The sequence below is a fragment of the Crocodylus siamensis genome, chromosome 7 (assembly GCF_052110815.1).
Source record: "Crocodylus siamensis isolate JL-2025a chromosome 7, ASM5211081v1, whole genome shotgun sequence".
NCBI classification, from domain to species: Eukaryota; Metazoa; Chordata; order Crocodylia; family Crocodylidae; genus Crocodylus; species Crocodylus siamensis.
The window spans coordinates 42,619,636-42,634,283 of record NC_143401.1 but is presented as its reverse complement, the minus strand read 5'-3'; the positions used below and the strand labels follow the sequence as shown (position 1 = coordinate 42,634,283).

The 14,648-nt window shown below is 46.6% G+C and overlaps 1 protein-coding gene across 2 annotated transcripts in view; it reads right to left on the bottom strand.

Moving 5' to 3' along the window:
- Window positions 1-14,648, bottom strand: part of GRID1 (glutamate ionotropic receptor delta type subunit 1) — a 1,131,580-nt gene that overhangs the window by 276,380 nt on the left and 840,552 nt on the right. For both annotated transcript variants that reach the window (XM_090057114.1, XM_090057113.1), the window contains exon 5: window positions 12,825-12,878. In XM_090057114.1, coding sequence (XP_089913240.1) covers window positions 12,825-12,878 — 54 coding nt within the window. The remainder of the gene's footprint in view (window positions 1-12,824; window positions 12,879-14,648) is intronic.

The following is a 14,648-nucleotide window of genomic DNA, read 5'->3' as shown; positions in this document are numbered from 1 at the left end:
CTGGCCTCAATAGGCAATTATGGGCCAGTCAGGGGCCCTGGTGGTAGGCAAAGCACAGGCCACGTATAGGGCTCTAACCCACGAGGAAGCCCTGGATTATGAGGCCGTCAAGGCGGCCATCCTCTACCACTTAAAGATTAGTCCAGAACATTACCGCCGGCTTTTTAGGGCCAAGAAAGGGGCAGAAGAGAGAAGGCCGAGACTCCTGCAGCAGTTGCGGGATCTCTTCGGGAAATGGGTTAGCTTGGCTTCATGTACGGTTGCTATGATAGTCAATAAGGTCACATTAAAACAATTCTTAATTGACCTGGAGGAGAGGACCCAGAGGTGGGTCTGTCAGCACTCTCCTGCCTCTTGTGATGAAGCATTAAATCTAGCCGAGGCTTTCGCGGCTGCAGAGGCATGCTACTCACGTGAGAGGCATGGGACCACACCTCTGGCGTCAGCTGCTAGGGAAGCAGAGAGGCAGAAAACTGGCCCCAAGAGTCAGGGCGGAGACATGGTCTGGTATCACTGTGGACAGGGAGGGGGCATTTCACACAAGAGTGCCCAGAAAGGGCCACAGAAAGATGGCAGCCGCACAGCTCCCCGAGGGGAGGGGTGGAACTAGGTAGGGAGCCCACCCAAGGTGAGCCGATGGACTGCAGTTATGGGATTGGAAGTGAGGGCCTGGTGTGGCAATGCCCAGTAGTAAAGGCTTAGGTTCAGGGCCGCCCGGTAAAGGCTGTATTAGACTCTGGGTGTGCCCAATCAATGATTAAAGCTAGTCTGGTGAAGGAACATAGGAAGTGCTGGGCTGAGCTGGTGAACATTGCATGTCTCTGTGGGGAGTCCCAAACTATGCATTGGGCGTGGCTCAATCTCCGGGTTATGGAATACCAGGGAGAGTTATTAGTGGGCTTGGCCCCTCGTCTAGCCTGCGACATGCTGTTGGGTCGAGACTGGACCCCTCTGTATGATGTCATGGACAGGGTGCAGGATGTGGAGACCGCGCAAAGATCCTTGAGAACCTGGGAAGGCTGGCTTGGCAATGCTAGAGAGGGGGGTGATCCCGTAGATGAGACAGAAGAGCCTTTTTTGGATCTACATGACCTCGCAAGTAATCAGCAATTTAGGCAGGCCCAGAAAGAAGACCCGGGATTGCGGGTACCCTGGGAGTGCTTCCGGAGAGCTGTGTGGGTATTGGCCCATGCCAGTCCAGGTGGGGGCTACCTTTTTCAAGAGTCGTGATGGACATAGTAGGGCCGCTACCTCGCAGCAGCAATGGCAATCAATACATTTTGGTGTTTATTGACTATGCCACAAGATACCCCGATGCCGTACCTCTGAGAATGGTAACGGCTCCAAAAATAGCAGAAGAGTTGGTGAAATGGATCTCTCGTATGGGGATTCCCCAAGAGATACTACCGGACCAAGGCCGGAACTTCATGTCCGGGGTTTTACGGGGAGTCTGCAAGACCCTGCAAATCAGGCAGCTGCAGACGTCTGTTTACCATCCCCAAACCAATGGGTTGGTAGGACGGCTGAATGAAACACTGAAAAGGGTGCTGAGGAGGTGCATACAAGGGGACCTGCAGCAGTGGGACCTGATGCTACCGCTAGCCTTATTGGTACTTCAGGATGCCCCTTCCGAGCCATTAGGATACTCCCCTTTTGAACTGGTACTGGGCCATCAGCCGCAAGGCCTACTGCAGATTCTTTGTGAGGGATGGGAACAGGGCCCGACAGTTATCCACAATCCCTCAAGATATCAACAGGCATTCCAACAATGAGTCCAGAGGGTGCGAGAATTGGCCGCAGGTAATTTACGACAGGCCGAACAACATCCAGAAGGAAAGGTACAACTCACACGCTAAGAAGCATGAATTTCAACCAGGGCAAAAGGTACTGGTCCTGTTGCCCAGCTCACACAGCAAGCTCCTGACCCAGTGGCAAGGCCCCTTCGAGATTACACGGAGGGTTGGCCTGGTTGATTATGAAGTCCATCGTCTGGGCCATCTGAGACCCAGGCAAATATATCATGTCAACCTATTGTGGGAGTGGCATCAGCCTGAGGGCTGGGCCGCTTTCACAACCAGGGCGACCAACAACTCAAGGCTACAAGAGCTTGACAAGGAAAAGAAAGCTCCTGAGTTGATGAAAGAGATTCGTATGGGTGCCGAGTTCACACCGGCCCAAGAGAGGGAAGTATGGGAGCTCCTCATGGAATTCAAGGAGGTCTTTTCGGAAAACCAGGGGAAGGTGAAGAACGCATTTCACCAAATTCTGATGCCTCCGGGAACAATAGTCAGGGACAGATGGTGGCCCCTGCCGCATCACCTAACATCAGAGGTGAAAGCAGAAGTAGAAAAAATGCAAGCCCTCGGCGTCATCAAGCCCTCCTGAAGCCCCTGGAGAAGTGCCCTCATACCTGTGTGGAAGCCCAATGGAATATTGCGACTGTGTATCAATTACCGCAAATTAAACTCTGTCGCTACATTTGATGCCTTCCCCATGCCTTGGGTAATGGACCTAGTAGAGCGAATTGGGGCAGCCCGATTCATAACAGCGCTAGACCTAGCAAGGGGATACTGGCAGATACCAGTGCGGCTCTGTGACCAACCTAAGACCGCTTTCAGGACCCCCTGGGGTTTATATGAATTTGTGCGAATGCCTTTCGGGCTGCATGGTGCAGCTGTGACCTTCCAGCAACTAATGGACCATCTCCTAGCACCACATGTGGAATATGCGGCCGCATACATCGACGACATTGTCATCTTTACCTGGTCCTGGAGTCAACACTTACATGCTCTAAGGGCCGTGTTATCTGAGTTGCGACGGGAGGACCTAACCACGACCCTGCGCAAATGCGCAATTGCCCACACTTCTACCAAATACCTTGGTTTCCGGGTGGGTCAGGGGACCATTCAACCCCTGGAAGATAAGGTCCAAGCTATCTGGGCCTTCCAGGCTCCTCACACACGAAAACAACTAAGGTCCTTCTTAGGCCTAGTAAATTATTACCGTAGATTTGTGCCCCAGTTCGCAGACATAGCCACACCTTTGTCAGAAGCTTTGAAGGGGCAGCCTTGGAAAGAGATACTCTGGATGAGAGCAATGCTCCAAAGCTTCCAAGCCTTGAAAAGGGCCCTCTGTGATGATGTTATTATACATTCCCCAGACTTTAACAAACCTATCACTTTGCAGACCTCCAGTACCGCCATTGGGGCTGTTCTCACACAACTTGACACCAACCTAGACCGACCGGTGGCTTTACGAGCACGCGTGGTGCTCTGGTGTGGTGCCAGAGGACAGGAAGAGGGCCAATGTGGTTCCCATCTTCAAAAAGGGGAAGAAGGAGGACCTGGGAAACTATAGGCCAGTTAGTCTTACTTCGATCCTAGACAAGCTGTTCGAGAAAATTATGCTGGCACACATCCATGAGGGGCCAGCAGGGGAGATTATGCTTAGGGGCAACCAACACGGGCTCATCAGTGGCAGATCCTGTCAGGCCAACCTGATGGCCTTCTATGATCAGATCACCAAATCATTAGATGCAGGGGTAGCAGTGGACATAATGTTCCTGGACTTTCAGAAGCCCTTTGACGCTGTCTCTCACCCTTTTCTCATTAAGAAACTGGGGGACTGTGGTGTCGACACCCACACAGTCAATTGGGTTGCCAACTGGCTGGAGGGCTGCACCCAGACAGTGGTGGTGGATGAGTCATTTTCAGCCTGGAGGGATGTTGGCAGTGGGGTTCCGCAGGGCTCCGTCCTTGGGCCCACACTGTTCAACATCTTCATCAGCAACTTGGACAAGGGAGTAAAAAGCACCCTGTTCAAATCTGCCAACGACACTAAGATGTGGGGGGATGTGGGCACTCTAGAAGGGAGCAATAAGCTACAGTCAGACCTAGACAGGTTACAAGGGTGGGCAGATGAGAACAGGATGGGATTCAACACTGACAAGTGCAAAGTGATGCACCTGAGGAGGAACAACCGGCACCATACCTACAGGTTGGGGAACTCCCCTCTTGTCAGCACAGAGGCAGAAAAGGATCTTGGAGTCATCATTGACTCCAAGATGAACATCAGTCGGCAGTGTGGGGATGCAGTCAGGAAGGCCAACCGTACCTTGTCATGCATCCACAGATGCATCTCGAGCAGGTCCAAGGAGGTGATCCTCCCCCTCTATGCAACACTGGTCAGGCTGCAGCTGGAGTACTGCATCCAGTTATGGGTGCCGCACTTCAAGAGGGTTGTGGACAACATGGAGAGGGTCCAGAGGCAGGCCACTCGTATGATCGGGGGCAGCAGGGCAGGCCTTATGAGGAGAGGCTATGGGACCTGAACCTGTTCAACCTCCAGAAGAAAAGGCTGAGGGGGGATCTAGTGGCCTGTTACAAACTAGTCGGGGGGATCAGCAGGCACTGGGGAAGTCCCTGTTCCCCCGAGCACTGCCAGGAGTGACCAGGAATAATGGTGACAAGCTGGTAGAGGGTAGATTTAGGCTAGATATCAGGAGGCACTACTTCACGGTTCAGGGCGGCTAGGGTCTGGAACCAGCTTCCAAGAGAAGTGGTGCTGGCCCCTACCCTGGGGGTCTTTAAGAGGAGGTTAGATGAACACCTTGCTGGGGTTGTTTGACCCCAGTACTCTTTCCTGCCATGGCAGGAGGTAGGACTAGATGATCTACTCAGGTCCCTTCTGACCCTAGAAACTATGAAACTATGAGTGTTGAGGTACATTTTTTTACCACCAAGAGCCCAAATATGTCAGCAGTTTTAAAATAAAATCAACTATATATATTTTATAACAACATTTTTTAAATATATCAAGTGTATTTTGTAATGATATATTGAATATCATGAAGCTGTGATTTTAAAAATGAAGTCTTGGAAGTGATCCAATCTCCACTGGGTGGGGGGGGGGATCCTATTTACCTCTCATTCTTGTCCCAATCTCAAAAACCTTGCTTCTGAAAAGTGTAATGTTCCTCTCATAAGGCTTGATTTGTGTCCCAGTGAAACCAATTAAAAGACTCCTATTGACTTCAGCGGGGGTTGAATTAGGCCTTTTTAGTAAATAATGCAATCCCTTCGAATCTAGTAATGTTATTTTCTTGTAATGAATGGAAAGATCACTAGAAAGTCTCAGGTCACTAGAAAGCTTCCAGGACTTAGAGAAAAATAATTTTGAAACTGGTTCCACAGCTACAAATCTGTTCATTTGCCCTCATTATTGCACTTATGGATGGTGTTTACTTACTTTAAAAGATTAAAGTAAACATGAAAACAGGAATTCAGAATAGCAAGTTTTACTTCTTGGTTACAGGCGGAGACAGGAGGAAAAAAAATAATCAAAGATGCTTAGCAGCCAATGACAATTAAACAACTCCAGTTATAAAGAAACTGAATAGGGGCCTTTACAAGAATCAAATAGTTTTGTTTGCCAATTCTTACTATAACAGAGTGTAAAGGTGGGCTTATGACATGAAGCTCAGATCCAAACAAATTTGGATTTTAGAGACAGGGAATGATTGTGTCTGTTTGGGGTGCTATTGTTGAGACAGGATACAAAACTTTAAAGGCCATATAATAAAATCTTTACTCCCATCAATGACAAGTTACTATTACATAGTAAAAGTGCATGATCTAAAAAATGTCCATATCATGCGTGTCATGAGAGGAGCCAATGACTGATGAACCAGTCATCATTTAGTGAGATCAATAATGTCCATCAGGGTTGCATTGAAATTTCAAAAGTGACCCAAATCAGTCTAAAGACAGTACAGCATCCAATGCCGTCAGACTTCTAGACACTGCAAAGCATTCCAAACACATCTTAGTAAGAAACTTGCCAATCTTAGGATTGAAAAGGATAGATAACACTTGTGTTGAGGAACACTGGAAAGCTCTAAAAGAGATCATCCATGAGGCTCCCATGGAATCAACTGGCTTTATCACCCAACACCAGCAGGACTAGTTTGATTAAAACAACACTGGGCATGCCCACACATGCAAGCACGTGTGCTTGCAGCAGCTCAAATAGAAGCAGTGCAAATTTGAGCCGGGGCTTTTTGCCTCAATGCACATGCTCAGATGTACACTTTGTTGTGGAGCAAACTGTATCACTTGGGGCAAAATAACCATGCCTGGCTCCTACCAGATCTGCAGGCAGGAGGAGCTAGAGCCCAAGGCCAGCACCTGTGCTGTCCCCAGCAGTATAAAAAGCTGCCCTGGCCAGCAGCTCAAGATTACTTGACCTCAGGAGCTTCTGGGGCCCTGGCAATTAGTATCTGGGGACACTAGCCCATTGTGTCAGCTAGACTGCTGAAGCAGCATCCCAAATTCACTTTTTAAAATACCAGGGTGGGATTGCCTGCCCCAGCTCTGACCCTGGGCTCCTCTCTCAGTTAAGCCCTACCCCTTTCTGAGGTCAGCTGTCTGCTGACTCAGCTCCCTCCAGAGCCTTTGCCCTTCTCAAAATGACAGGTATGCCCCACGCTTGTTACAGTGTGTGTTGAAGTTTATTATGCATGATGTTTTAGAGGTTTTTTAGACTTAGGTTTTATTATATAAATATTAACACCTCAATAGCAGCAGCAACAACAGAAATCTAAAACAAACCCCCATAATAAATATTTTGGGAAATACTCAGCATGCTATCTTTATGTGAATATAACCACTGGCTCTATGGGTGCTTTACTGATATTTTTACTGGGCTATTACAGCTAGTGAAAAAGCATGAGGCACATCAAAGTGGTAGGGGCTAGAGAAAATATATAAAGTTTTGTATGAAGTGATTTTATTTACCTCGCACTAGCAGCATTTTTAATTACACAGCATTTCTGAAAGCCACATAACACAATTTATAATTACTGTTAACAGTAAAGGTAGTTTAAGGAAAATGATTAGCTAGTAGTAAAGAAGAAAATGGAAAGCAAATAAAAGAACAGGTAGTTAAAGTTGATACTATATGTTTAAAATTCAGAACAATAAATATAGTTATCTCTTTTTATTTAAATATTTTATTATCCTTTAACCAATTGTCATGAAACAGAAGTGGATAAAATCATGCAATTACACCAAAGCAATAAAAACTTTATATGTTATTATATATAGCATATCTGGGGTCATAATATTTCAAAATTACAGGTCTATCTTTTAATCTGTGTTTGCACTCATCGTAGTGAGAGCTTCTAATGTAAGATACAAAATAAATAACAAGTGACAGGTGAAGATACAGTTTTATGAAAAAGGACATTGTCACAGGATGGGGTCCCTAAGGATGGCAATGATCTCCTAAGGCCCCTTGACTGTGCCAATTCCGCCTGATGGACACCCTCTATTCTCACTCTCCATATTCTGATGTATTTTGTAATATAGAAAAGCTGCCTTCACATCCTGTTGGCCACAGTCCTCATGGATTTCCTTGAACCCCCATGGGTTCCGGACCTGTTGTGGGTCCCTGTAACAGGAGTGTCTTTTTGGGTCCATCTATCGGGGGCCCCGCCTGCCTGTTATGGGCCAACCGCCCACCTTCTTGCCTGCCATGCTTTGTTGTTCATTGATTAATAGATGTAATTAAGCAGGAGGCTACCCATTTTCTGCCCCGATGCCAGGGGGTGGTATCTGTGGCTCCATTCCTCCCCTACACCACAGCCCAAGTCTCGCAGATGGTATTTGTAAATTCCTGTTTATGTCGGAGTAAATTCCTCTTTATGTGGTCCAACCCCTTTTTCTTTAGCTAGGTCGGTCAGTCAAAAAAAACAACCCACTAATCAGGGTTTTGACTCCCAGACTCTAGCTCTCAAAAAGCAAAACAAAAAAACCCATCACTCAGGCTCATCCCCCTCTGGCACTGGGGTCAGCACGCCCCAAAATCCTGCGCCCCCTCTGGCGCCAGGGTCAGTGTGCCCCAAAACGCTGTGCCCACTCTGGCGCCAGGGTCCTCACACTGCCATGGGTCCCCTATGAGGCCTCCTCCATCCCTAATAGTGCCACCAAAACCACCAGTCTCCAACAGCAAACAAAACACAAGCCCCTGGGCTATATCATAAATTCAAGCCACCCGGCTATAACGTAAAGCTGGCAAGTCAGTCAGCAACACAGAAGTCCTTGACTTCAGAAAAGCCAACTTTAACAAGCTCAAGAGGCTAGTCGGTCAGGCCCTCAGGGACCATGACCCCAGGGAGATGGGAGTTCAAGAAGAGTGGTTGCTTCTCAAGGAAGCGATCCTCAATGCACAAGCTAAATCTATTCCAACACGGAGGAAAGGCAGCAAGAAGGCACAGCAGCCCCCCTGGCTCTCCAGAGACCTAGCAGACCTACTGTGGCTAAAAAGGAAAGCCTACAAAGGACGGAGGACGGGATTCACCTTCAAGGAGTATTACTCCGTGCTGATCCGGTCCTGCAGGGACCAAACCAGGAAAGCCAAGGCTGCAACTGAACTCCAACTAGCTTCAGGCATCAAGGACAACAAAAAGTCCTTTTTCAGGTATGTGGGGAGCCAGAGGAAAAGCAAGGGCAATGTTGGACCCCTGCTAAACCAGATGGGGCAACTGACAACTGACGCCCAGGAAAAAGCCAACCTATTAAATAGGTACTTTGCGTCAGTCTTTCATCAGTCACACGGGATGCCCATGCCTGCTATGGGACAGGGAAATCTGGGTGAGGGGGATCCCCTACCCTCCATCAATGCTGACCTCGTGAAGGAACACCTTGAGAAGCTGGATACCTTCAAGTCAGCTGGCCCTGACAACCTGCACCCCAGGGTACTCAAGGACCTGGCGAGCGTCATATCCCAGCCCCTGGCATGGATCTTTGAAAACTCCTGGCACTCTGGTGTAGTGCCCGAAGACTGGAAGAAGGCCAATGTGGTGCCGATCTTCAAGAAAGGGAGGAGAGTGGATCCGGCTAACTACAGGCCCATTAGCCTGACTTCTATCCTGGGGAAGATCTTAGAAAAGTTTATTAAGGAGGCCATCCTTGAGGGACTGGCCCAGGCTAAAATTCTAAGGGACAGCCAGCATGGGTTTGTTGTGGGGAGGTCTTGTTTGACCAATCTCATTTCCTTCTATGACCAGGTTACCTATCACCTGGACAAGGGAGAAGAGATTGATGTTATATATCTTGACTTCAAAAAAGCTTTTGATCTGGTATCCCATGATCACCTCTTGGCCAAACTGCCCAGTTGTGGCCTTGGCTCCACCACGATCCGCTGGCTGGGAAATTGGCTTCGTGGTCAGACCCAGAGGGTTGTGATTGATGGCAGTCACTCATCGTGGTGCCCTGTGACCAGTGGGGTCCCTCAAGGCTCTGTCCTGGGACCCATACTGTTCAACATCTTCATTAACAATGTGGACATTGGAGTCAGGAGTGGACTGGCCAAGTTCGCCGATGACACCAAACTTTGGGGCAAAGCATCCACGCCAGAAGATAGGCGGGTGATCCAGGCTGACCTGGACAAGCTAAGCAAATGGGCAGATGAGAACCTCATGGTGTTTAACACCAAAAAATGCAAGGTTCTACACCTTGGGAGGAAAAACCTGCAGCACCCTTATAGGCTCGGCCGTGCTACGTTGGTTAGCACTACAGAAGAAAAAGACTTGGGGGTCATCATTGACCACAAGATGAACATGAGCCTGCACTGCGATGCTGCGGCTAGTAAAGCGACCGAAATGCTGGTGTGCATCCATAGATGCTTCTCGAGCAAATCCCAGGACGTCATTCTCCCCTTGTACTCGGCCTTGGTGAGGCCGCAGCTGGAGTACTGCGTTCAGTTTTGGGCTCCACAATTCAAAAAGGATGTGGAGAAGCTTGAGAGAGTCCAGAGGAGAGCCACGCGCATGATCAGAGGTCAGGAAAACAGATCTTACGATGACAGGCTGAGAGCCATGGGACTCTTTAGCCTGGAAAAGCGCAGGCTCAGGGGTGATCTGATGGCCACCTATAAGTTTATCAGGGGTGACCACCAGGATCTGGGGGAACGTCTGTTCACCAGAGCGCCCCAAGGGATGACGAGGTCGAATGGTCACAAACTCCTGCAAGACCGTTTCAGGCTGGACATAAGGAAGAATTTCTTTACTGTCTGAGCCCCCAAGGTCTGGAACAGTCTGCCATTGGAGGTGGTTCAAGCACCTACATTGAACACCTTCAAGAGTAAATTGGATGCTTATCTTGCTGGGATCCTATGACCCCAGCTGACTTCCTGCCCTTTGGGCAGGGGGCTGGACTCGATGATCTCCCGAGGTCCCTTCCAGCCCTAATGTCTATGAAATCTATGAAATCTATGAAATCATCCAAGCCACACCCGGGGTCCTCTAGCCCTCACCCTTACCAGAGGCTGTACTTGCAGTCAGGCCTCTCCCTTTCGGTTGCTCTGGGAGAGCTCCTTCTCCCGTGGCTGCTGGCAGGGAACTGCCATCCTGGCCTCAGCCCTGGGGTTTATATGTGAGCCAGGACTTACCCCTTCTGGTCACCTGACTGGCTGGCAGGGCTTGAGCCTTAACCCCTACTTGACCAGCCAGTTGTGACTGGAAGGTTCTGGGCTTAAAGGGGCCAACCTGCCTCTTAATAACAGGGTTAGGGTTCTCTGTTACAGTCCCAATTCAAACTAGATGTCGCAGGGACACCCCAGCCTTATGGACAATATCTATGGCTCCAAACCACCCCTTTACCATGCCTCAAGCCTCGCAGATGGTACTGGTGTTGTCTTGCCTAGGCCTCATTATAATTCAGCCCCTTGTCGCTACACCCCACGGTGCCAGGCTCCCCACAGCCCAAATGCCACGCCCTTACTGGTGCCGGGGTCCCTACACTGCAGGGGGCCCCCGGTGAGGCCTCCGCCTCCCCCAAATAGCTTCACTCAAACCACCGGTGTTACATAACAACAGTCAGACATAAGCCTCTGGGCTATAACATAACACAAGCTACATAAGGTATGCTGGCCCCTTTATATTACTAGGAGCAGAACTTAGTCAGGCCTCTTCCCTACACTTACTCTAGGAGGCCTCCTTCTCCCTTGGCTGCCAGCAGAGAATTGAACTCCCTAGTCCCTGTCCTGGGGTTTATATGGGCCCAGGGCTCTGCCCCTTCTGGCCAGCTGACCAGGTGCAGGTGCAGGCTAATTTCCTCATTAGCTATCTGCCATGGCAACCTCCACCTGAGCTCCTGTCTGGCTCTGTGGGTTCTCCCTAGGCAGTTTCTGTTCTTCTAGAAGCAGGCACCTATGTGCCCTGCGACAGACATCTTAGGTATTCATATGATGTTGGATTTTGCCTAAGTGAGTCATAATTCTATAGCAGAGAAAAAAAATGTGTATTTCATAAATGCAGGTTGTACCAAGTAGGGCTGTGTGAAATTTTGCTGCCAGTTTTGTTTTGATGCTCTTTCGACCCATTTTGAGGTTGAAACAGCAAAATCAAAATGGAGCAGACATAGTTGCAACAGCCTCAAAACAAAACAAGGCAAGTTGAACTGTTTTCCCATTTTGACGCTGTTTCAATGTCTCACCCATAGGCTATAATGGGAAAGGACAAAGTAGTAAACTGCTGTGTGCATGGAATACTTCCAAAAGCATTAATAAGAATGCTGACAAAGGCAGAGACAGTCAGTTGCATAAGCACCCATGTCACGAGTTTTGCCTGTCAGCAGCTAGGGGTACAGGGCCCAGAACCTTCCTGCACCTATCTCCTTAACATTTGTTAGGGTTTGTGGCTGCAGCAGGACCTAGCAACCAGGCCTGCAGTAGTTTCCCCACCCCTGTGTCCCAAGACACGGTTACACAAGCACCCATGACAAGTTTTGCCTGTCAGCAAGTAAAGGTACAGGGCCCCAGAACCCAGAAGCCCTGCACCTATCTCCTTGAAAGCTGGAAGCCTTTGTGGCCTCAGCAGGGGCTAGCAGGCCTGTAGCTTTCACCATGCTGCACCTTAAAACACAAAGTGTCACCCACGTCACAAGTTTTGCTTGTCTGCAGCTTGAGGTACAGTTTCCCCCAAACCCCTGCACCTATCTTCTTGAAACTTGGCAGGCTTTGCCACTTCTACAGGGGCTAGCATGCTTGCAGTTTTGACCCCACCGTGGCTAACGCAGACACACAACACCAATTTTGCTTTCAAGTCTTTCAGGTGCAGTTTCCCTGAACTCCCTACACCTATCTCCTTGAAACTTGGCAGGCTTCATTTTGTCAGAAGGGGCCACCAATCCTGCAAGGTTCATCCAAATCAACCTAAAAATGGCAAAGTTATAAGCTGTTTTGTCCTTCCCCATTATATCCTATGGGTGAAACCTGTAAACAATTTTGACATTTTGACCCTGTTTCAATCGAACAAAATGGAACAGCTGTTTCGTATTAAAAAAATTCAGAACGAAACACTGTTCCATCAAAATGTCAAAACACTGGTCAAAATGGAACTCTGCCATTTGCACAGCCCTAGTACTAATCTAGCAAGTAGCAGGCCTTATAACTTGTTTTAGTGTTCTTTTCTGACTTCATGCTTTCAGAAAGCAAATGGTGTACTATATCCACATATACTATATGCATTTATGATGTGTCTTTTGAGTAGCTCTTCCCCCATTAAATAGCTAATGGAACGGCATAGAGAAGAAATGAAGAATCTTTCAGTAGAAAACATGTACAACTTTTTTTTTTAACTTTTATATTCCTCTCATGCCAGTCTAAATGAGATACCCATATAATATGCATTCTTATAGCATTCAAAAGCAAACTAAAAAGTGCATGTTGTCTGACACAATTAAATGTGCAGAGTAAGAGGAATAAAAGTTGATGAAAGAGTTAATCCCAGGACAAAAATAGCTTGTATCTTTTGGCTCTCTTACCTCATTTACAAAGACCCAGTGACTATCCTTTGAAGCAAGGTTGGTTTCCACAGCCTACAGAAATACAAAAAATAAAAATAAATAAAACAAGTAAAACATGTTCCAGGGTTTACTTACATCTTCTAATAAAAGGGCATTACAATGACAGCTGTTTTTGTTTCACAGTTTCAGCAAAGTATCTGTGGTATAGAGGAAGAGAAGTCATGTACTTTGCTGTGTTTTTGATTTTTTTGAACTCCAGTATCTGTACCAGTACAACCTACATTTCAACAGAGTTGCAGCAGGGCAATGCACCATCTCCACATGCTTTTTCTGCACTATGTAGACAGATAGATTGTATGTTTCTCATGGCATGCAATTTTTGAACAATATTTATGATGCTTTTGGGTGAATGGTTTTTGTCATACAATGGACTTCTCATTAGTACATTGCTAGATCTCTTTCTAAATGCAGCCACTGGGTTAGTAAATATGCTGGGTGAAAAGAACCCGTGTGCAGAAACCCACCTATGAACCACTCATGTCAACTTTACAGGGCATTAATGCACTTTTCCTAATGCACATTAAATTTAGTATCTCCAATATGCTTTTTAGATGATGCTTAATGAGCAGTAGCCTATTCTATTGTGTATTAGCAAGGTTTTTACGCACTGCTTTAATGCACAGTAGAATGGGCTACTGCACATTAAAGCACATATGTAGACATGCTCACAGTAATTTAAATAAGGCTTAAGAGAAACCTGAATGTTGCACAGGCCAACTGTACCTGGGCAAGTTTAGAATATTGTGCAAAATGACCCATCTCCACAAACTGTATATCTATTAGCACACCTATAACATCCACAGGTTAACAAACTGTTATAGTCAAATAATATCACTAATGCAATAGGATGCCCTGCCTAAAAGTGACACAAAGCTGAAGAGACAAGGTCTAGCCATTGCATGTACACATTAAAAAGTTTAACTATCCCTTATTTAAGTCCTCTGCCTGGCAGAGATGAGCCCATTTCAGCAGTTTTGGTTTTTTGAACACTGCACTCAGCAGGAATTGCTGTGGCTGAGGAGAAACACTGCCATCCATTATATGCAGTTTTACACACAGCAATGTTCATAAAGTAGAATATGGTATGGGATTTTTGATGGAAAAATATAAGGGTATGCACAAAATAATTCAGTCATGTATATATTTGTCATACAATTCCCAAAGGGTCTAGATGGCATTTTGGAGTAATGACCTGCAACATTTCCATCAAAAAAGAAAAGCTGCTTTAAAGATGAATAATGTGTTGGAAACTACAAAGTCTCCATCTTTCCTCTATTTTGTCTTAAAATTAACTGATAATTTCTGTACATTTAGTAGGGGGAAAAAAAACCAAAAAAAACCCACACACACACTTTGAGACCTTTGTTTCACCCACGGCACATTTTAACAGCCAGATTTTATAGCGCAATGCTCTTCAAACAGAGATTTATAAGAAACAATGGCTCATTATTAATTGCAAATGCATAAATCACATTGCTGGAACAACAAGTTGCTAAGGTCCAGATGAGAGGAACACATGTATAATTCTGCTTGTAATTTCTCAGTAGCAAGTATGATACTGTTTTTGCAACAAAAAGGAAATAAGAGATATTGAATGTACTAAATATGTGAGAATTTAATTTTGAGTTTCAGTAATGGTTGTTGTGATGGTGATGATGAAAAGAAAATAATCAAGAACAAAATATCCTTTTTTAAACAAGAAAAGTTTCTTTTAAAAAAGTTTCTGTGTATTTGTGTATCACACAAATAATAATAATTTAATGCCAATGTGCCATGATATAA